Source organism: Camelina sativa, chromosome 19 (assembly GCF_030686135.1).
Source record: "Camelina sativa cultivar CO46 ecotype springtype chromosome 19, ASM3068613v1".
Classification (NCBI taxonomy): domain Eukaryota; kingdom Viridiplantae; phylum Streptophyta; class Magnoliopsida; order Brassicales; family Brassicaceae; genus Camelina; species Camelina sativa.
Genome location: NC_141898.1, coordinates 17,889,755 through 17,913,585, shown reverse-complemented (window position 1 = coordinate 17,913,585; position 23,831 = coordinate 17,889,755). Strand labels below are relative to the sequence as shown.

Genomic DNA, 23,831 nt, shown 5'->3' with positions numbered 1-23,831 from the left:
GAATTTTTTTTAGGTTTGGGTTCTCAATTTCACATTTAAGGTATAGTTTTGAGGGGTACGGTTTAATATTTTGAATTTAAGATTTAATTTTGAAAAATTAATTGGTGTTATTTTTGGAATTTTAGAGATATTGTGCTAAGTTTGGAAAAAAACTTATTTTGGTGTTATATTTGAGAATCTCCCGTTTTCTTTTGGGGTGGAAAAATATTTATACTAGTGTCTTAATCAGATGCAGTCAAACAATATAAATCTTAATTACTACAGCCGATAAAGTCAGATGCAGTCAAACAATAAAATGTTTACTAGTGTTAATCAGATGCAGTCAAACAATTAAGATCTTAAAAGCACTTTGTATTAGGGAAGAATTTTTATTAGACTCTCTATATTACTTCTTGTACAAGTATTTTCATGTATTGGGTTTAGAAAAGTTTACATTATATTGGTGTTAGCAATTTAGCATTATGTTAATGTTATCACTATATAAATATATGTAATGATCTCATATAAGACAAGATAATAAAGACGTTTCCCTTAATCCCTCTTCTCTAGTTTTTACTCTCTCGGATGCAACATATGATGTTTCCATAGTCAAGACATCCTTATCTATCTCTAAGATTGAGTATCTTCCACAAACCTTCCATAAACACATCGTAATCAGTCCCCATTAGAACATTTGGATCTCCAACAACTTCCTTCAAAATATAACTCTAACGCTCATTGCTTGCATCCTTGATTTCCTTATCTTTAGCCAAAGCCATAATTATCAGATGTTGATTCCATTTTATCTGAAAAATCATGAATCACCATGATTTTCTTGACTACTGTTAGAAGATGACTGAGATTGAGACTGGGACTGTTTGCCCTTCTTTTTTTTTTTTTTTTTCGTTTTCTCAAATTACCACTGTAGTCCCTAACAGTTACGCATTACAACCTTTATAGAAAATGTAAGATTCTTGGTGTCCTCACTATCTTTTCCATAAAGCTGTTCAAAACAAAGATTTTCAAACTGCATTTTTTCCTATTTGTATATGTTTCAAGTCTAACACGATCAAAAATAGAGGAGTAAATAATGTTACCATATTAAGACCAGTGCCGGCTTGAGCATTATAGAGACCCCGGGGCAAAAAATAGAACAGAACATCTATTACACATAAAAAAAAGTTGTTCACAAAAGGATAACAAAAAATAAAAGAACGTTTACAAAAAGAAAGCAACAACAATGTTATTTTGCAATTTTTCCTCCAATAGATGTAAATAAACAGTCATACAAAAAAGATAAATTTCCAGTGTGCTCTCCTTTCCTTGCTTTTTTTGTAACTTTGTGCTCTCCTCTGCTTCTAGCTGGCCTTGTAAGCTTGTTTTATCCTTTCCATCTCCATATATATAAACTTTCACATCCTTTCACACTTGAAAAAAAAAACAGAAGCCAATACTCATTCTTGAAAGATATAAAGGATCACAAAATCCTATTTTTACGAGTTTTAGTCGATGCAAAATCATGAATAATAGTTTCCGTATCAATGCTCTCCAATATGTTCTTTTCGATGCACAAAATAGCTAAACCATTCAACCTTTCTTGAGACATTGAAGATCTTAGATAATTTTTCAATAATTTTAGTTTTGAAAAGTTTCTCTCCGCTGAAGCGACTGTCACCGGTATAGTTAACATGATTCTATATGCAATTGAAACATTTGGATAACAACCAATATCTTCAACAAACTCAAGAACTTCAGTAGGTTCCATTGACACATCAGGTAAAGTCGTTTGAAGCACTCTCAATTCTGAAAAAAGATCATCTGAATCAACATCCGACGAGTTACCATGAGAAAAAGTTTTGCATAAGTTACAGCAATGCTCTTGTAAATCACTATCATGTAATGTCTTTAACTTTTTCGAATCAAATAAGAAACCAAAAACACTTTCAAAAGTTTTCATTTGATCAAATCTGGTCTTCACCGAAGTGATTGCCATGTCCACCACAACCAAAAAGTAATTGACTCTAAATGCATCTTCACTAGATTGTATTTCCTCATCCAAACCAATTTCATCAAACTGTTTTTTTCTGAAAACACGACGCTTCTGTGGAAATATAGGATCTACATCCATATCACGAGCAATAGTTTGAGCTATACTCAAACTAGAACTAAACCCTTCATGTCTATACTTCTCAAAAAACAAACACACACCTTGCAATTGTTTTAAAGCATTATCAATGCAAAATGATTTAGACTGTAAATTCTTACTCACTGAGTTAATGGCAAACAAAATATCATACCAAATAACAATGCCAAGGATAAATTCAAAATTATCAAATGCCATGATCAAACTTTCAGCATCACTCTTTGTCATAGCATCATCACAAGATTCATATAATTCCAATAAAGCTGATATTATAATTACAGTAAAGCAAGGAACATGATCAAGCAAAATTTTCCATCTCTTAGAAGAACTAGAAAATAATGCATATATGCGTTGCACAATTCCAAAGAAAGAAATAGCTTTTACACATGAATGAGCCATATCACTAACCATAAGATTCAGACTATGACAAGCACATGGCATATACAAAGCTTTTGGATTTACATCAAGTAATCGCTTTTGAACACCTTGATGTTTTCCTTTCATGTTAGAACCATTATCATAACCTTGACCTCTAATATTCTCAAAATCAAGAGTAAGAGACTTTAAAGCATCTAGTAACTTATCAAAGAGACCTAAACCAGTGGTGTCATCCACCTTTAGAAACTCTAAGAAGTACTCTTCTACACTTGCTTTTCTGTTTGATATTTTCACACATCGAATTATCAAAGTCATTTGCATTTGATGGCTCACATCCGGTGTGCAATCAAGAATGACAGAAAAGTACCTAGACTCTTTAATGGTTTTAACGATGGAAAGCTGAACATTATGAGCCAAAAGAGAGATAAACTCATTTTGAATATTATGACCAAGATAACGACAATGAATTTCATGACTATGAATGCGTCTAATATGATCTTGGATTATCAAATCAAATTCTGCAATCATTTCAATAGCACCTAAGAAATTACCATTGTTATCTTTGTAAAGTTTTTCATTTTTTCCACGAAAAGCTAGATTTCTTTTAGCAAGAAATTTTACAACAGCAATTATTCTTGCTAAGACAAACCTCCAACGTTCTTTCTCTTTAGCAATTTCATTCTGTAGTGGTTTATCAATTGTGAGATTCTTCTCAAATCTAACTTTCAGCTCTTTCCAAGTTTTCATGTTATTCATATGCTCTACACTTTTCTCATGATCTTTAAGTCTCTCACTAAGATGCTTCCAGTCATTATAACCATCATTAGCTAAAGCAAGAATATTTGAACAATTTCTAGATTTAAACAATTTGCAACAAAAGAAATAAACCTTGTTCACATGTTTGGAGTAAACCAACCAATTTCTGTCACTAGTTTCCCCATTACGCAGCTTTCTAGAATAATAATTATATGAGAAACGCCTCTTGTTTGCATCTAAAGGAAACACAAGATTCAATTCTCTTTGAGGTCCTTTTTCAACTAACACATCTCTCATTTTATTATCAAGGTTTTCCCAATACCTTGGATCAAAAATATCAACACGAGAATTTGGGTTTTCACAAACATTTAAACTTTCAACATTAGATGCATTAACCCCATTATCATGCTCACTCAAGTGACTACTATCATCGGGATTATTTATACCACCAGCACCAGATTCTGAATTTTCATTAGCACTTGCTCTTGTCACAAATTTATCTAAAGAGCCTCTTAGTGATTGAACAAACGATTCATCTTGTTTTTTTTTTTTCTTTTCTGACATCCCGGTTTCTGTCCTGGCATGATGCAATCTTAACTAGATGCAAAGAAAAAAGAAGAATAGCACATGGATTTTGGGGCTGGGCTATTGGGGAATGAATCTGATTATATGAATGCTAAAAGAACAAATGAACAAATATAAACCTGAAAAAAACAGTTGTTAGTGATTAGCGAGTTCCAATTTTAGAAATTAGAATACAAAATACTAGTTTAGAAAAAAGCAGAGCAAGAATCAAATAGAACATTACTCAAAAACTTGTTGTCTGCTGCTTAACGGCTAGTCGGCTATGGAGATCGCTTGTTGGAAAAAAGAAACTTGTGTGTTGTGGTCATGTGAATGGGGTGGGAAGATGAAAAGCTCCGTACGTAAACATAAAAGACAAAGATCACCGATTCCTTATTTCCACCAATCACCGTAAATCCTATAAATAACAAAACCAATTTGGCCCAATAATTTAATTTTGATTTTGGCCCATTAACTCATCAAACTTGGATTCCCCCTAATTTGGTGGACCCGGGAGCAGTCGCACCGGTTGTCCTCCCATTTAAGCCGGCACTGATTAAGACATTAAAAGAAATACAGAGTGAGAGAACTATCTTTATCTCTGTTTTTTTTTTTGTGTGTTATTTGAAATTTTATTGCAACAGTAGAAAAATAATTACAATATTTTGAGTTTTAGAAGATCAAACAATCTATCTTAACATTTTTAGAGTACATTTTTGTGTTATCCTCTCTTATCTTGGTATCCAAACAAGTCTTAACTAAATTCTCTACAATCCTTACAATCAAACACTATCATTTCCTTATTTGATAATATTAATTTCCTAAAATATATCTATCTAATTTAAATCAATATGTTAGATTAAAATATAATTCTCCTTTCATTTTTATTTAATCTTATATTTAATTATTTTAATTACTATTTAATACATAAAGTTAATAAAATTTTAGATTTTTTTTTAGCATATAATGTGATTTAAATTTTTATAAACGGATATATATATTAAAAATTGTCTTAGGATATTTGTAATCAAACAAGTATATCCACATATAGAGCTCGGAATACATTTTTGGAGTACAATATGGTGCCATCACTTTTTGCCAACTTCGGGTCGGGTTTTTAACTAAAATTATAACCGATTCAATTATCCGAATCCTCCTTAAGATTACCGAATATTTTGGGTCGGTTTTTAATCCATAGCGTACTTATTTACATCCAATTAATGCCAATTAATTCCCATTGTATCTTAGGAAAGATCTAATTTGCATGCCGAATTTTTAGGGCCGAGTTTGACAAAAAGAATTGATAACCCAGATTAAGTAATCACATTCTCTTAATCACATCCTTATAATATAGCAACTAATTCAAGATGAATACATCTTAGGAAATATCTAATTTGCGTTTAATAAACGATTACATATTTGGTAAGATCTTATCAGCTTTAAATGTACACTATTAATCCAATAATATCAGTTGAGAATCATAATAAGAATATGCCAGATCATTAATTCCTAAATCATAACTAACAAATCGTAAGATGTATACTCTCAATTTACGAATCAAGAGTTTCTACAAAACTCTACCTACAACTGTTAACAGTATATATATATATATATATGCAATTCACCATCGACTACAAGCACCTCTAAACTATTACAATATCGTATCAACAAAATAATAGACCCGTGGTGTACCACGGGATAAAACCTAGTGGCAATTAAAAGGCATAAAGCTAGATTCAGAGTTTAAGAACTTAAAACCGAAATGAAAAAGTGTAATTAAGAAGGCTGAGATCAGTTAGTCTAATCTTTCTTCATTCCATTCCATCTGTGATGAAGCCTTGAAGAAAATCACTATCGTCGGGTTCTTCATCTCCATTGAGTGAATCTGGCTTCATTAATTCAGCCAAGAAATCTTTAAAATCTTATGGGAGCTCATCAAATTCATCAAAGTTATCATCGACCAATTCACCTCCCAAACAGGGAATCTGGTTCGCGAATGTTACAATAATGGTCACTATGATAAATAGAAATTCATGGGAGTTTGCCTATTATGGTTTTTATGGAAATCAAGAAATAATTTTATTTTCAACTCTATAAAGAAAGATCCTTGCCCTTTGGTTTCACGGGCACAAGCCGATGTCCAGGAATGGATCACCCAAATAAGTCAGAATGATACCCAACCAAATATATCTTCCAATCAAGAAAGAACTCAAGAATGGAAACGACCAGAATTTCCTTATGTTAAATGCAACTATGATGCGGCTTTCGATCATATCACTCGTAAGATAACAGGTGGTTGGATTATTCGACACACAATGTGTGTTTCTTTAGGATGGGGTTCCAGCATTCTGCCCAATGCTAACTCATCCTTAAAAGCTGAGAGTATGGCCTTACTTGCTGCGCTTTAACAGCATGGATAAGAGGATTAACTTCTGTTTATTTTCAACGAGATTGTGAACAACTCACAAAGATCTTAAAGGGACTAACACATGCCATATCGGTTGATGGTTTATAATCACTATATCACCTTTTGGGCCAGCCGATTTCAGAGAGTTGAATTTGGTTTTACTAGAAGAAATTGTAATAAGGTTGCTCATTTGTTAGCTAAACACGAATGCTTAACATCTGCCTTTTATTCCTTTTGTTTTTCACCGCAAAATTGGCTTACTGTAAAATTGTATCAAGACTATATGTTTTGATCAATATGATTATCTTTTTAGACGAAAAAAAGACAAAAAAAAATATGGTGAAGTAAGCTTTGAAAGGTTTTTTTTAATAACATACTAGATTCGGACCCGCACGTACGTGCGGGGTTGATTTCAAAAATTAAGGTTATTATTAAGTTTGCAATATATTATGTATATGCGGGATAATGTTTATAAACATATTTTTAATGAATATTAGTAACATTTATAATCTAAACTCATATCAGTATAGTATTTGATATGTTTTTGGTTTTTGGACGAAAAGAATGATTATATATGTTTTGTCTTTAGACGAAAAGTATAAACAACTACAATTAAAAAAATAAGATGAAAATAGAATGTTTATATCTGAACAGAAAAACCGTCACGTCCCATATACGCCATGTTTAATAACACACAAATTAAATTAAATTAAACAAAAATGTGAATTTACAATTTAAAAATGATTTTAAAAAACACATTAATAAAATTTTGATTTTTTATACCACACATATATACACATATATACCTACGCTACATGTGTGGATGGTTACACAAATCTACTATACAATTAAATTGATTAGAATCAATCACTTGAGAAGTATGTTCTTCATAATTAGTCCTTTGACAATACTCCTTCAAGTTTCACCTTACATGTTTTCTCTTTCACACCATATTTAGTAACAACATTTGTTTTTTTTACCGCGTGCAAACATATATATACATATAAATATTAAAATCATGTGTGACAAAAAAATAATAAAATCATTTATATATTGGTATTTCCACGTATTTTTTTGGTAGGAGCTATCTCAACGTATCTATAATGGTATCTTCATGTATAATTAATAATATATAAAATAAAAATAAACATCTATCAAACTGGGGTTTTATGGTAATAAATTTAAATGATTGTATATGTTTAGATACAGATTTAGAACCCATTCTCTTAGCCACATTAATCACGATCCGAATAGGAATCTCTCTGGTTAACCAATTGATCTTTTTTTTTATATATTTTTTTCCCTAAAACTAAATCCAATGAAATGTAATAATCTCAAAATCTATGCCTAGATAGTGAAAAATACCTCTCTTTTAATATTTGTGTTTAAGCCTAGAATAATATTTATTTAAAGAAATCTAGCTTGTCACTAATTCAGTCTGAATCTCTTACCTAATTTTTTTATCTGTTGAACAAAAATGTATAATCTTAAATGGGTATTAAAACCAAAGTTATAAGTTACATGGGATAGGAAGGGTTCTCTGTCCCAAAATAGCCATACCACAATTTTCTTACTATTTTTTCATAGAGTGATCTTCTTACTTATAAACCTGCACTTATGTATTACAAACATAATAATAATTTTAGCTTTAAAATCAATTCCGCACGTATTTAATTTAGTTTGGAATAAATAAATAAAAAAACACAAAGTTTCATTCATAGAATAATTGTTTTATACTGCTAACATGGTTTTTGGCACCTTAAATGTCGTCTTGTACACTTGGAGGCAAAGTAATAAGAACCAAAATCCATGTCAATCGGATAGGTTGTACACATGCAGATCTTATACTTCCCCTCCTAAAAGAAACATTTAAACATGCTATTAGTTTGCATGATCCTTCTATAAAATATAAGTAATAGAAATATATTTGACGTAATATCCATACATTGGTCATTACTTTAGTTGCTTCCAAAACTTCTGAAATGGTTCTGCGAGGAAAAAGGCTAACATACTTTCTTGAATTATCAAGGATGTGATAGTCCATCCTTCGGTAACCTAAAACATAAGTAGTAAACATAGTTTAGTCATAACTAAATATAATACTTGCCAACAAAACATAATTTTTAAAAATCAAGTAACTTACAGAGACACATCGGGTAAATTCAATCATCTCTATGGCTTCCCCTTTTCTGATTTTCTATGTGTGCATTATTTTCACTTGAACCTCCAACATGTTTTAAAAGGTTTGGTCATAGCAAGACTTGTGAGTAGCATTTGCAACTATTGTGATTTCAAAAGTGTATGCTTTTGTGAATGGTTTTAATAGTGGGGTGCTATGTTAAACTTTTAGGATGTTTCTATATTTATAGCCTTATGTAACTACTCGATGAAAGGAATATGCCGGATCCGGTGCAATATTCCTAAACAATAGTAACGTATTACATTCGAATTGCCAAAAAAAAACTTGGATTTAGATATATTTTGTTAAGATTGCGAAATTATTATTATGATAAATTTTGGAATTATCATTAATTACTTTGTTTTTTTAAAAACTGCAGGTGAAAGATATGCTCGAAGTATTTTGTTTTAACGCTTACTCATAATTGTTATGGTAGGTGCTAATGTTCAGGGGTATAGATTTTATTATGATTCATTAGATTATTCATTAATAGAGGATATTCTAAGATTAAATTTTCCTAATTGTAACAATATAATAAGGGAAACATTAAAGTTTGACGTGCTAATTAGATGGGTAGATTTGTTTAGATATTGGCATATACAAACGAATATCATGTAACCATATTGTTTGCTTCCGAATTTGATGTGTTAATAACGTATTAAATGTTTGTTTGCTCCATACACTTAAATATGAATCTGTTTGGCTCCGATTTTTTTGCTAAAATATCACATATAATATTTGTTTGGCTACAAAATTCCTTATTAATTGTGTCTGTTTGGCTTCAAGAATTATAGATATCCTTATTCCGATTTAAATGGCATTTGAAGTAATAATCTCTTAATCTATGTCTACTTATTAAAAATGCTTCCCTTTTAATAGTATAGACTAAATTAAGACCCGTGCTAGAGCACGGGTTGAAATTAATTTTATTTATATTGTAATTTTTATATAAAATATAATTTATGTGATTGTATTTAAAAGTTTTTTTAGATAAAACATTATGCAATAAAATCATATGCTAAATAAGATGGGTTGAAAAAAGACATATATTTTGTAAGTTTTATATTGTTAATCATTCTACATCAGTACGCGTGCTATAGCACTGATTAAATTTTATTTTATACAAAAGTTTGTATATTTTATATTTTAATTTTAATATGTTGTATTAGTTTATGTATGTGAAGTTATTTCAACAATGTATATTCTACATCATGACTTGAATGTCATTATAAGACATAATTTTGTAAATTTGGTTTTTAAAAAGCGAGTTATTATATTATGAGTAATTTAATATATTGTTATACTTTTTGTTTTAATATACTTGGTTTCTTGAAATTCTTTCATATTATAGTGACATATTATTGACATTGCTATAACAAATCAATTTCGAGTGTTTATAGTTTCTAACTTTTATATCAAGTTTCAATATTTTAAAAATATTTTAAATTAAATCATTTAAAGTTTATTATTTTACATAAATTATAAAATTCAACAAAAAAATATGAAACTGAATTTAAATATTCAAATTTTGACTCTTACTCAGTAATTTTTTTTAATTCAATAGATATTATTTTTAAAGAATAATATAACTAAACCTTGAATATTTTATAGATTGAACTGTTTTTAAAAATTCAACTTATAGTATATCCAGAAATAAAACTATTTTTAATTATAATAAATAATATGATAATTTATTTGTTTCACAAAATATACTCATATATAAAAATGAGAGGTGAAGTATAATGATAAATAACAAATTAATATGTTAAGTTAGATATCAATTTTTTTTAATATAGATGAATAATTTAATAAAGAAAATAAATATGGTAAGGTAGATGATATCGAATGATTTTTTAGAATATTCTCTTTAAGATTTTCGGAAATAAATTAAAGTTACAACTACTATTTAACTTGTAACCAATTAATCTATAACCTATTTGTAACCAACTTATTAAAATTATATAGTCTACAAAACAATGTTGTGTACTTCCGTTTTATTATAAAGGAGATAATACAATGAAAAATTTCTCTGTCCCTCAATTTTAAAATATATCTAGATGAATATCTTAATTTTAATAAATTAAAAATAAGTCTACCACCGTAGTCTTAACTTATATAATAGACATAATGTAATCTTAAATCTCTAAGGATCACAATTTTTTTTTGTTTGGTTTTTCGTTGTGAAATAACACGAAACCTTTCTCATTCCACAGATCTTAAGATTTAAGATTGAAATATATCTAGATGTATATCTTAATTATAATTAATTGAAAATATATCCGCCGTCACGACACCCTATATAAAAAGAGACATATATAATGTAAAGCTTATAGCTTTAAGGTACCACTATTTGTTTTTCGTTAACGCTCTAGACTTTCTTGATGTCGATGCCTTCAAGGAACAAGCGCAAAGAGAGATCATCGCTGGAACCGGAACCGCAAACGCAACCACCATCATAGATTGCCTCTTCTTCTTCTTCTTCTTCGGCTGCTCATAACTTACCTTACGTTTTACCTCCAGGCTTCAAGTTTACACCAAGCGATGAGGAACTCTTTATTAACTACTTGAAACCTTTCTCACCAGACAGGAAATATTATTACCCACCGTTTAATATTCCTATCCATCACGTCAATATTTACAAGTCCAACCCATATCAACTTTCAGGTTTGTCTACTTTGATATATCTTTCTTTTAGTTTTTAGGTTTTATATATTCATTCATATATGTAATTATATATTTCTATCTTGTTTTCTTTAACTAGTTGAATTCGAGAAGGGTAACGATGAAGAGTGGTTCTTTGTAACGGAGAGAAACAAGATAGGTAAAAATGGGAAAAAGCAGAACCGTGGTGATGACAGTGGAGGATACTGGAATGCAACCGTAGGTGCCAAGCAGATTTACGCTGGACAAGACGACGTCGGCTACGTGACCGCACTTGAATACTGCGTTGGGAGACCACCAAACGGCGTAAAGACGGATTGGTTAATGCATGAATACTGGTTTGAGTCGTCTTCTGATGATAACGACAAGGTATGTATGTGTTTCTTGGGTCCCAAGTTATTGAGATTTTTTCACTTTTGGATTTTATTTTTGATTTTTGTTTCGATTGTTGTGTGTGTGCAGGTGGATTATGCTTTGTGCAAGATTTATCTGACTCCGTCGGCAGTAAAAAGGATGAAAGCAGAGAAAAAAGAGAAGCTGAAGAAAGGAAAAGGCGTATCAAAAGAGGAGGTTAAGCAGCTGGATTTGCAGCATCAACAGGACCAGTCGCAGCTCCAGCAGCCTCATGATTCTTTACTCCCAGCACAGCAACATGAGCCGCAGCCACAGCCACCTGTGATCCCAGACGATGATAACTTTGATGACTTTGATGAGCTCCCAGAAGATTTTAAAGATTTCTTGGCTCAATTAATGAAGCCAGATTCACTCGATGGAGATGAGCAACCCGACGATAGTGATTTTCTTCAAGGCTTCATCACAGATGGAATGGAATGATGAAAGATTACACTAACTGAGATTTGCATACTTTTTTAGTGGTGTTTATTTATGAGAGAGAGAATATTTTCCTTTTGTCTTAATTGCTAATTGCTCTGTTCTTGATTGAAAATGTTCTAATCGTCTTACTATAACGTACACAGTTTATTCCACATTTTCTTGTTGTCTTACACTTCAAAGTTCAAACATACACTAATATATTATAGATACATATAAAGATATATTGTGGTGAAATTGTAATCTTCGAAGCTAATAAAAAGGCTAGGAAGGTGAGTGTTCGATTAAGTACTCCCTTTTGTGTTTCATGAGGGGGTGAATAGGATCAGAGTTAAGTTTAGACTTGTATTGTTGATGACGAAGTCCTAGCTAGTTTGATAAATAAATATATATATATATATATATATATATCTGTCATTGGTAGAATGATTGAGAACAAAAAGATTGACCAGATATCTTAGAGTGTAACAACAAAAATAAATGTTTCTCCTCATTGTAAAACGAAAATATGGAAATACGAATTACTTTTTTATATAGAGATTGTGAACCAATCAAATTAGTAGAACATAAATACGAAATCCTTGGTCAAAACTCCAAACATATTAAGTTTCCTAACTTGATTGGTTAACACGTAAAAGTCTTTGAGTTTGAGTCATCCTTATATGTATCTCCATAAATAGTTAAATACCAAACTAATCACAAAGCAAACTCACAAATCGCTCTCTTTCAAGTTCACAGAAGAAGGTTCTCCTAGTTTTTCTAGCGTTTGCATGTCTCTTCTCGTCTTCTGCACAGGTGTGGAGCTGGAGTACGGCAACGAATGGGAATGGGGTCTGACGGCTCTAGCAGCTCTAGCTCAGGTCCTAGTTCAAACCCTGGCGAAATTAAGTTTATTAGAGAAATTAAGTTTCAACCAAAAATTAATTTCTCATAGTGTAATACTTGTAACAACCAAAATTTAATTATAACGTATAAATAGACTAGTGCTTTAGGTTATGTTCGATCCTTGCAGTGTCGGTCCGGTAATTACAAATGCCCTACGCAAAACTTAAAAACATGCGCTTTTTATATATTACCACAAAAAAATAACCAATTGTATATAAGACTTTATGTTAATATTTTGTAATTTTATTAACACAAACCAAAGCTAACGCATTAGATTTAATGAAAGAGTTTATCCTTTAGTTTAATAAAGCAAACAATTAACCTCAAAAGAAAAAAAAATCAATATCAAAACCAAAACTAACAATTAACCTCAAAAAATATGATTTTCACTTATATTAAAGCCTACATATTTGTAAAAGCCTTTAGACATATATTAAATATTTATAAAAATTTTACAAAAAAATGCCCCTAAATTTTTTGATGTCCTAATCAATTGTTTCAGTTAATTGTCCTATGGACCGGGCCTGGATCCTTAAACTCATAACTAGTTCTTTTTTAATATTTTTTTTAGGGTGTTTTGAAACTATCTTATTGTTCTATAATCTATGATTTTTTCATAAAATAGTCAAATTTTGATAATTTTCCAATATTGGATATGCATAATTTTCATTTCCTTTAATCGTATAGGCCGATCAAATAGAACAATTAATGTCACTAATCATAAATTTGAATATAACTTATCGTTGGTTCAAGTGAATTCATCTATAATTTCTGTTATTTTGACAATAACATAGTATTTTGTTTGGTGATAAGAAAAAAAAAAAAGATCTCTATTATTTATCGTAGAAAAAAGATCTTTGTAAATATTAAATTTTCAAGTCTATAACTACAAAATTTATAGCATACAAAACACTGATTTGTTTTATAATACAAGCTTGTCTGGTGGCGCATGGATTGCAAGGAATGACCAAGGACAAGTTCTTTACCATGCCAGAGATGCGTTACTGACTACAGATGATAGGGTCCTGGCGGCGATGCGTTTTATCCTCTGGTCTCATGAAGCGTTATTTATCCTTCAGGTCACGAGAGTGGAGGTTGCTATGGATAGTGCTGCGGCTATGGATGCAATTAATAATCCTAGGGAATGGCCACGATATTGTTTAGTACTGGGTGACATCTCTGTAGCTCTATCGAAGTTTTCCTCATGGAAATGCTATCAAGTTGCATCTTCTGCAAATAAGGTGGCTGCAGCTATTGCAAAGAGTATTATAAGAGATGGAAGGTTTCAGTCCTACCTCATACTTGGAGGACCTTCTTGGCTTCATGATCAAGTGAGTGCTGAATCAGGTTAATTGTTTTCCTCACACTCTTTTTTTCTTTCTAGTGTACTCTATTTCGATTCTTTTGCGTTCTATCAGATGACAAAAAAAAAACACTGATTTCCTTTAGATTTAATTCATTTAATTAATTTTTTTTAAAATAAACAAGTAAAGCAAAACTTTCAATGAATTAATAATTATTAATGTGTACTGGAAATTAATATTTATCATCTATAGATAAATTAATATAACTATAAATTAATAAAATATCATGATCTCATCAATACTGGTTTGGAAGCAAATCAAATGGCCCCTTGTTACCCATCCATTAGTTGCCTTTGTTTATTATAATCTATATATAATAGCAATCCGAATAAATGCCACCAAAAGTTGTATTTTTTCAATCGTACATTTTGGATAATTTTCTAAAAGAATTCTGTAGAAAATTTAAATTGTGTGTTTTACAAAAAGTTGCAATTGTTCATTTTAAAGTTTTTTTGACTGTTCATTATAGAGTTGTGTTTATTCGAATATTCATATTTTTTGAAATCTGTATATATATTTGCATATTTGAACTGTTTTCATTTTTTTGCCATGATAGAAAATAATATAAAGTCTCAATCTCAACAGTTTATATAACTTTCTAAATTATTCTCTAGGATTCATTTTTAAAAGTAAAGAATTCTTCCAATTCTTGATTTAACAAAATATTTTTGGAATGATGAATCTAATTTACAACTTTTATTTAATTTTAAATATAATAATTTAATGAAAATACCTAGAGTTTTTTTTCCAACAGTTAGATGGATTAAATAGTGAGTTTTTTGAATTTGAATTTTTAATATGGTAATAAAGATGTCTTCTATTTAAAAGTAGTCTATATAGATTAGTAGGTATAATCAAGTGCAGGCAGTTGCGATTTTTCGTAATACCTTTTAGTAAAATTTAAATGGTTGTATCTGTTCATTGTAGAGTTATGTTTTTTTACTATATTTTATTTATATTTTTTTATCATAACTTTTTGTTATAATAGGTGTGTGACGCCATTGACATGTGTCTATTTAAATAGTCAATTCTTTTGAACTCTCTTTATATTTGTCTCTTTATCAATAACTAACAAGTTCGTTGAAACAAATTTATTATTTTATATTGAATCTTAATAAATGAATATTAATATCTAATATTCAACATTATATCTAACTAAAATTTTAGAAATGATTATAGCAATATAAAAAATTAATAAAACTTAATATAGAATTTATAGTTGCGTCAATTAATCGTAAAATAATTTTTTTTTTATTTTAAAAACTGAATAAGTGTTAACAACAGTTACGACTTTTTGTAGTATTTTTTTGTGAAAATTTGTTTTTATTTGTTTTTTTTTTAATAAACTCAAACAGTTGTATCTGTTCATTGTACAATTGTGTCTTTTCATTATCTTTTATTCATATTTTCTCATCACAACTTTTCATTGTAATAGGTGTGTCTATTTAAATAGTAAGTCTTTTGAACTTTCTATATATTTGTCTCTTCATTAATAACTAACAAATCATTGCTCGTGGAAGCAGATTTTCTGTTTTATGTTGAATCTAAATAATTTAAATATTAATATCTAATATTCAGCGTTATTCTATAATCTAACTGAAATTTTAGAAATGATTATAGCAATATAGAAATTTAATAAAACTTACTTTAGAATTTACAGTTGAGTCTATTTATAGTAAGTTTTTGTTAAAAACTATTTTAATATTCTAAATTATTTAATAGAAAATAGTATTTTGTTTTTAAAAATTGTGTATTTTAATTTTAATTTTTCTTTGATACAGTTTCACTCATTGTTAAATACATTTGTAATTATAATTATTTAATAGAAAATTACAATTACTCATTACAACCATTAGTTCAATATTCTCAGTTAGGATCACTTTAGCATAACTCTTCATAAAATATCTTATATATATTTATAATATTTTAAACAATATTTTTTTTAAAGTTGCGTCTATTCAACATAATATTTTATGTTTAATGTTTATGTATTCAAACTATACTTGAAACAACCCGACCCGTTTTTTTAATAATAATAATATAATCATAATTAAGCATCCCATAATACTTAATTAAACCATCAAACAACCAACCATCATTAAACCAGCAATAACCAATAAGCACAGCGGAAAACAAACCAATAGAACAAAACCAATATATCATTACTACAACGACATTGCTAACCATTCTATCCAACAACCTAACATAACTCTAACCAAGTTTCCAACATAAAAAATATATCCAACAACACACAAACAAGACCCTAGATCATCCTCCTCCTCATCGCCATGATTCCACGTCACATACCTTCACACCACAAACAACAATTGAGATGCGTAATTATTATCATAAATACTTAGTGAGGCAATCCTCCCATCTACTGGGCTATACACACAAGCAACTGAGATTCCAATGTTTAACAAACAACAAACAAACACAACAAACCAGGAAACCACGCAACAGACAAGTTGGTGTCGATCGACACTAGCCCAATATGGTGTCGATCGACACGCCGATAATCGAATCTCCATTTCCAAATCGCCTCCAATTCATCCCAAACTCTCCCAAACGCTTCAGGAACCTAAGGAAACATGAAACCAACCAAACCACGCAAGCAAAACACCACAAACAACAAAGAACAGCCAAAACAAAAGAGATCTCAGGCTTAGATCAGCCATAGTCAAGCACTCTTTTGCAGGAAGATTTGATTGAGAAACGGTGGAAACAACACCTCAAGAAGCTTCTCCTTCGTTCCAGCAACATTACTCCCTTCCACAGCCTCAGATCTCACCGAAAACACCAAGAACAATCCCAAAATCTCTCAAAACACTCTCAAACGCTTTCTCTCCTTTTTCTCTCTTTCTCTTCTCTCTAACGGCGACAAAAACACTCTCTAACCCTCAATTTGTCTCTTCTTCACTTATATATTCGGTTTAGACAAACCAATTAAACCAAACCATCCCAAAATCGCGAATTAAAATAATCTGGTCAAACCAGAAAACGCTGGTGTCAATTGACACACCCCTGGTGTCGATCGACATCCGTCCCCAAACTTCACTATTTGGTTCACGGATATTACAATACTATTACATTTAAATGATTTTTTGATGTATAATTTTATATTTAAAATTTTTTTTTTTTTTTTAAATACTTTCCGGCAATATCGCGGGGTTCTAAGTGAAATATGTATAAGTAACACTGAGGAAAGTATGTAATTATAAATTAGTCTAGTAAAGATTGGACAATTAATTTAAAAGTGTTTCTCATCTTAATATGTAACGAGATATTATATAATTATTCTTCTAGCTACACTCTGAATTTTATTATTTAGGTTACTATATATGTATTCGGTATAGTTCCTTCATGGGATTGAGTACTGATATAAAAGTTTTTAGAGATTCTCAGATTCCACGGATAATTGTCATAAAATCCGTTACTAAAGAATCTTATAAAAGTAATCGTCATAAATATAAAATTTGCAAACATATCCGATCCATTCATGAGGAAGTTGCAAGAGAAAGTAAATTTGACTATGGATTTATTAATTACTATTTTTTAAGTAACCACACCAAAAATTAATGACAATTAATAGATTTCCCATCTTACTTGTAAAGTTGAAATGAAAGCATAGAGAATCAACTGAAAAGATCGGGGAACGTCATGTTAGTGTAGCGCATTCTCAACCAAGGATACATGAACCATATCCATGTCGTTCGACCACCAATGGTTGACTACAAAGCGATCTGGTTTTTTCACGCAACTCCAAAATACGCTTTCCTCACCTGGTTGGTTATAAAAAACAGAGTCGCGACAGGCGAAAAAATGCAGCTATGGAATCCACAAGCTAACACAAACTGCATCTCTGCAGTCACCCGCTGGAGACAAGAGAGCATCTCTTTTTCAGTGTTCTTAATTCTTATTCACAGTTGGTGTGAGAAGGGTTAATCAAAAAGCTTCTCATGGACAAGCAGACTAACCACTGGAAAGATGTCTTCACTCTTCTTGCTGGTAATGTTCTTGATAACACGCACAAATTAATTCTGGGATATGCTCTTCAAACCACCATCTACTCAATTTGGAGAGAAAGAAATGGGAGAAGGCATGGTGAATCCCCTTCGACGACGGACCAACTGATCAAGCTAATTGATAAGATTATACGCAACCATCTCAGTACAATCAACGGAGGCAAAGACACTACCATTCAAGTCTGATTTGCAATCACATTTTATTGAATGAGATTTTTCTAAAGTTTTTTCCCACACAAACTTTGTAAAACGTTTATTTTTCTTTTGAATATAATTTAATTTTGAATATAATTTAACATTAAATTAAAAAAAAAAGTGTAGCACATTCTTTCAAACATCAAACTGCGGGAAGAAATATAAGCTGGCATTTCCAGCCCTTCAAGCAGAGCTTCACACATAGATATACTATTGAAGGCATTAAAAGCCGCCTTAGATGCCAACGAGTATGCCTTGGAGCTCACAAACCCTTAGCTTCCGTGATTGCTTTAGTTGATATTTCATATTCTTTCACGCAAGACCCATATGGGATCTTGAGCTTCGGATCAGTTGAGGTTGTTTCCAAGCCTCTAATCATCTCTAGCTTCTTAGATCCCAATAATTCCGTCTTTTCATAGACCATATTGAAAAGACTTTGCAGGTCAAGGGTGAAAGTTTTTGGGTCAGAGGTTAGCCAAGAGACACAAAAAAGTTCTTGTAAATTGTCGGTTTCGAACAGAGTTAGTTAATCAATGCGTTTGTGACTTTGTCATTCAGAGAAAAAGATGAAGCCAAAGGGGTGATTGATAGAATAACGAGAAAAGGAAGAACTAAAAATCAGTGCTCTCTAGTTTAACCAACTTCTGGCTCTCTGCTTTTCGTTTGCCGAAAAGGTGCCTGCAGGAGATCGATAGCCTTTTCTCGGCTTTCTTATGGTCAGGTCCGGACCTAAACTCAAAAAGGCCAAAATCCCTTGGCTTGATGTGTGTAAACCAAAGCATGAGGGAGGCTTGGGGCTTCGTCATCTGCAGGATACGAATACAGTATGCATTTTGAAGCTTATTTGGCGTCTTGTGTCTGCAAGTAACTCCCTTTGGGTCAGCTGGGTTCGACGGAACTTGATCCGAACTGGTTCCTTCTGGTCAGTCAATGAGAGGAGTGTTGGTGGCTCATGGATGTGGCGGAAGATTCTGAAGTATCGTGATCTTGCTGCGACTTTACATAGAAAGGAGATAACAACAAGCACTGAAACATCTTTCTGGTTTGATGTTTGGAGCCCACTTGGTCAGCTGTTTGCTCAACTTGGGAACCGGGGTAGTATTGATATGGGGATCCCACAGCAGAGTACTGTGGCAGAGGCACTTTCGCATCGGAGACGTAGGCACTGTGTTGACATCCTGAATCAGATAGAGGATGTGCTCGAATCTATCCGTCAATCAGTGCAACACCAAGGTAGTGATCGTTCACTCTGGAAACAGAAGAACAGTACTTTCAAGAATAACTTCTTCTCATATGATACCTGGTGCTTGATAAGGCAACCAAACTCGCCCTGTGACTGGTCTGCAGGAGTTTGGTTTACCCACTCAACACCTAAATTCTACTTTATCACCTGGCTTGCTTTCCATAATAGGCTCTCTACTGGTGATTCAGTGGAACGCTGCTACGACTGGAGCTTGTGTCCTCTGTCAGGGACATGGGGAAACAAGAGAACACCTTTTTTTCTCCTGCTCTTACTCCTCAAACGTGTGGTGTTCTCTGGTTCAGAGTTTGCTGGGGGTTCGGTTCACCACTTCCTGGGCAACTTTGGCCTCTCTGCTTCTTGATACTTCTACTCCACGACTTCACCTCTTTATCCTGCGGTATGTCTTTCAGTCTGCTATTCACAGCCTTTGGCGAGAACGAAATGCTCGAAGACACGGCGAAGCTCCAACTCCGTCCTCCACTCTTTACAGTTTCATCGCCAAGAATGTTCGCAATAGATAGGTCACGCTGACAAACTCCTCCGGCTATGAGGGTGGTTTTCAGCTTTGGTTTCAAAATCATCCTCTTTCATCCAGTTCAGGCTCTTAATGTTGTTTTACTGGTTTAAAATGTTGGTTTAAAATGTTGCTTTAAGTTGTAAAACTCCATTGGACCACTGTTTTTTTTGTGAATATAATTTAACATTCGTAAAAAAAAAAAAAAAAACCCATTATTATTGTGTTTGATGTGCATTCTTAGATGTGGGAAGTGCTTACACTTATAAGAGATTCTTTTTTCTTTTTTTATGATGACAAAGAAAAAAACAGATTTTTCTCCCAAAATAGAATTGAATATTCATATTATTAAGTAAAAATACCACCTTAAACGAAGCCCACAATTTATATTTTAAAATAGCCAAATGTTTAATAACAAAAGTAGAAAATCGCTTAGAATTTTTTCTAAACTAATAAAGCAGCTATCACTCTATCTCGGTGTGGTTAATTGTTGACTCAGTTTAAAGTGTGAAAGAACGAGCGTACAGTATTTATTTTTTAACAAATATGTACTCAAAGCTAGTTGTGTTTGTGTACTCTGTACTTTCCTCGCCAAGAGTTAAAGGCTACTCTATGTGAAATAAGTAAATGTGAATTGCTACTTACTATTTATATATATAAACCATACAAAGCTTGTAATACAGAGGATACAATTGTAACAGTAAAGAAATATAGCTTTTCTCCTTTGATTATAAACTCATTAATCCAATAAAATCAGATGTGTGATAAAAAAGAACTAAAAATCATCATGTAGCTTAAGCCCTCCATACATAATATCCTCACAATGCCTAACAAAAGGAAGAATCATCCCCGAGTTAGTTCTCCAGTCGGCTTCACATCCATGAGACGGGGGAGTAAGGAAACATGGCTCCATCGATGTAGATCGAAGACACGGCGGATCAGGAGTTGTGAAATTTGTTGGCTGGTAAAGTAACCATGGCTTTAATCCTCCAAGACTATAAGAAACATATCCAAACGTAGACCTTGCGCTTGTGACAATGTTATCGGTTGAGCTCAAAAGATACATCTCAGCAAGCGCCTTTTGGTCGTGGATCTTCGTGTCTGTTTGCTGAACTCTTTCTCCACTTGGCTGATACACTTCAACGATCTCTCCTGTCGAACTTGGTTGCTTCCAATACATTTTCGTTAAGTTTTCAGAGTACTCTGGATAGAGAGATGTGACAAGGACAGCTTTAAGTTTCGGGGTTTTTGATATATTGACTTTTGATTCTTCTTGTGTATCCAGTTCAGGCAACAGTTTCTCTCTTTGCGTACATGCTACGATCTGGTCCATGACGTGTTTGAAATATCCAGCAGGGTCTCCGAAAACCCGTATTTGAATCCCAAGTCGCTCGTCTGCTTTGGATAAATGATCATTGTAGTACGTAGTGACCGTATCCCAAACTTGATTTGTCGGGTGAAAAAGATACCGAGCCAAATGGTGAAAGACGGATTCTTTCTGTGGGAACAGCTTAACTAGTTCGGTTTGGAAAGTTGGATTAAACCATAAAGATGGAACAAAGTAAACATTGGCTTGAACAATCAACCAAGGGACTTTGTTGATCAAATCTTGATCCTTTTGGCAGAAGAACATCTTATCACTCTCTCTTGAATCATGGAGTATATGCAAATATAAATGTGCCGGGATTGAACTCGAGTTGATGGAATGATTGTTCACCATTGTTCCGTAACAACGAGGGTATTCCTTGTTGTAGCCATAAACATAAGGATATTGCATCAAATTGAAGTCAAGAGGAAGCAACCATGAAGTACCTGGGAATGGCTCGCATAAGAGATCACTAACATCCTTGCGGTTGTCAACAAGAATGATTCTCTCTGTCAAGAGAGCGTAGAGGAACACAGAAGCAAGAGTAAGTATTCTGTTTCCAAGCCCGTAACCTGCGACCCATACAATGTATCTACATTCACCATTTTCTTTGCTTGCATAGTTCTCATCACGACTAAGACTCTCTGTTGCGTCTTTGTATGCTTTTGTGTCTGGACCGCAACGTCTGTGAAGCATCTCATAGCTTCTAAGCTTAGAGACCAGATATTCAGAAGGCTTGTATGGGGAAGGCTTGCGGTACAAGGAAGTTTTCTGATACCTACTCAAGCACGAACCTTCATCGAAATTCGCTGTTAAAAGCCCTCCTATCAGTGTATCCCTCGGTGTTTCAGATTCCTTTGCATCTATTAGAAGAAAATGGATATATAGAGTCAGAATGATGACTTTTAAGTCAGAAAAAAAAAAAAAAACAAACAAACAAACGATGGATGATTTTATTTCTTACCGTTGGTTGTAGCATCAAGAAGTTGGTTGTTGAAGTTCTTTGAGAATGGTAGTATAATTAGTAAGCAACTAAAGACTACTAATATCAGAACTTTCGTCTTCAACCTCAATGCCTTGAAAACTTTGCCGTAGATCTTAACTTTGTGATACATGTTGGCTTTAGTTTGATCGGCTGTAATTATGAGATGATGCAAAAAGAGTTTACAACTCTTATGTAGTAGCTTGATTACAACATCTATTGCCAATCATAGAGATCAATTAAATAAGACAATATTTTAATGTGTCATTGTTTTTTTTTTTCTTTTGATCAATCAATGTGTCATTGTTAAGTTGTGACTATCAACGAACTTTGAACGTGATTCTACAATTTTTTATTGTAAAAATGTCTAGATTCCAAATTGTGATTTTGTATTTATGTATTTGATAGTTAAAGAATAAATTGCTAATGAAAGAGCTGTTGTGAATTATTAACGGGAGTTACAATGTCGAAATCTTGGAATATAAACAACTAGGGATTGTCTGGTACATTGTGCAAACTTGAATTTATATAGTGAAAATGTAAAAATATATACTGAAGAATGAATATATAAAATTCATGTTTATTGCTTAAACGATTTACCATAATCAAAGTCCTAAATTTAATTAACCAACGGTCAAAAAAATTACAAAACAATTGCACATAAGTCTTGAGACAATCAGAAATGGCATATGAACTTCAAAAGATCTAACAAAACTATGGTGCGGGTCTTGATTTATATATAATAGGTTCACTAAATGTGTACATGAAAGTAGCATCGAAGTCGCAAGTGATAGAGACGACTAACATAAAAGACTACTTACGAACATAAAAGCGCGCAATTCATACGTGTTCATAGGTAATAATTATATTTTTATATTCCCTCTGTTTTAATATATGATTAGGTACTAACCCGCAGAAAACCGCGGTCTGAACTTTTTGTTTGATGAATATTTTTAATAATTTATTTTGTTATTACTTTATTTATAAAGGTTTATGATTAAAAATTTGGTTTGCTTATATTAAAATTTTTGTATTTTAAAAATGTTGATTAAAAACCTTTCAATAAAACATTTGCATGTAATGAATAAAATTGTTTAAACTTTTGTCAATTAAACGCAATCCTTGCTGTAGTTGTGAAGTAAGTAAAAAGATATAACTAACATGTAAAAAGAGCAACTAAATATAGTTAGTGAACGTTCCGAAAAACCTCTTTGAAAAAAATATTCATTGTTCTTTTCTGTGGCTTCCTTTCTTGTTTGTAATAAGCACCTTCAAGCATGAAATATATTCAAATCTCAATTTAGTTTTATTTTCCTAAAGATGGTGGCTAAAAATATATATTTTTTTAAATATATGAGA

General features: G+C 31.9%; 3 protein-coding genes and 1 pseudogene across 3 annotated transcripts; 2 read left to right on the top strand and 2 right to left on the bottom strand.

Moving 5' to 3' along the window:
- Positions 1–1,456: 1,456 nt before the first annotated feature.
- On the bottom strand, positions 1,457–3,820 carry LOC104767999 (uncharacterized). Its single transcript, XM_087501203.1, has one exon. The coding sequence runs from the start codon at positions 3,818–3,820 to the stop codon at positions 1,457–1,459; it is 2,364 nt and encodes a 787-aa protein (XP_087357329.1).
- Positions 3,821–10,787: 6,967 nt separating this feature from the next.
- On the top strand, positions 10,788–11,901 carry LOC104768000 (NAC domain-containing protein 1-like; annotated as a pseudogene).
- A 7,179-nt stretch (positions 11,902–19,080) lies between these two features.
- On the top strand, positions 19,081–20,141 carry LOC147920735 (uncharacterized). The gene is made up of 3 exons (XM_087501202.1): positions 19,081–19,670; positions 19,779–19,924; positions 20,035–20,141. Exons 1-3 carry the CDS (start codon positions 19,081–19,083, stop codon positions 20,139–20,141), a joined length of 843 nt encoding a protein of 280 aa, XP_087357328.1.
- A 611-nt stretch (positions 20,142–20,752) lies between these two features.
- LOC104766716 (putative fucosyltransferase 10) lies at positions 20,753–22,645 on the bottom strand. The gene is made up of 2 exons (XM_010490652.3): positions 22,455–22,645; positions 20,753–22,353 (listed from the first exon to the last, which is right to left on the bottom strand). The coding sequence occupies exons 1-2, from the start codon at positions 22,603–22,605 to the stop codon at positions 20,900–20,902; spliced, it is 1,605 nt and encodes a 534-aa protein (XP_010488954.2). The 5' UTR covers positions 22,606–22,645; the 3' UTR covers positions 20,753–20,899.
- Between the last annotated feature and the right edge of the window lie 1,186 nt (positions 22,646–23,831).

Bases quoted from the DNA above. Each gene is read 5' to 3' on its own strand.
- LOC104767999 (XM_087501203.1), bottom strand. From the start codon at position 3,820: ATGTCAGAAAAGAAAAAAAAAAAACAAGATGAATCGTTTGTTCAATCA.
- LOC147920735 (XM_087501202.1), top strand. From the start codon at position 19,081: ATGGTCAGGTCCGGACCTAAACTCAAAAAGGCCAAAATCCCTTGGCTT. The intron at 19,671-19,778 runs GTGCTTGATAAG...TTTCCATAATAG, and splicing joins TTCTTCTCATATGATACCTG to GCTCTCTACTGGTGATTCAG. The intron at 19,925-20,034 runs GTTCGGTTCACC...TGCTATTCACAG, and splicing joins TGGTTCAGAGTTTGCTGGGG to CCTTTGGCGAGAACGAAATG.
- LOC104766716 (XM_010490652.3), bottom strand. From the start codon at position 22,605: ATGTATCACAAAGTTAAGATCTACGGCAAAGTTTTCAAGGCATTGAGG. The intron at 22,354-22,454 runs GTAAGAAATAAA...TTCTTCTAATAG, and splicing joins TCTTGATGCTACAACCAACG to ATGCAAAGGAATCTGAAACA.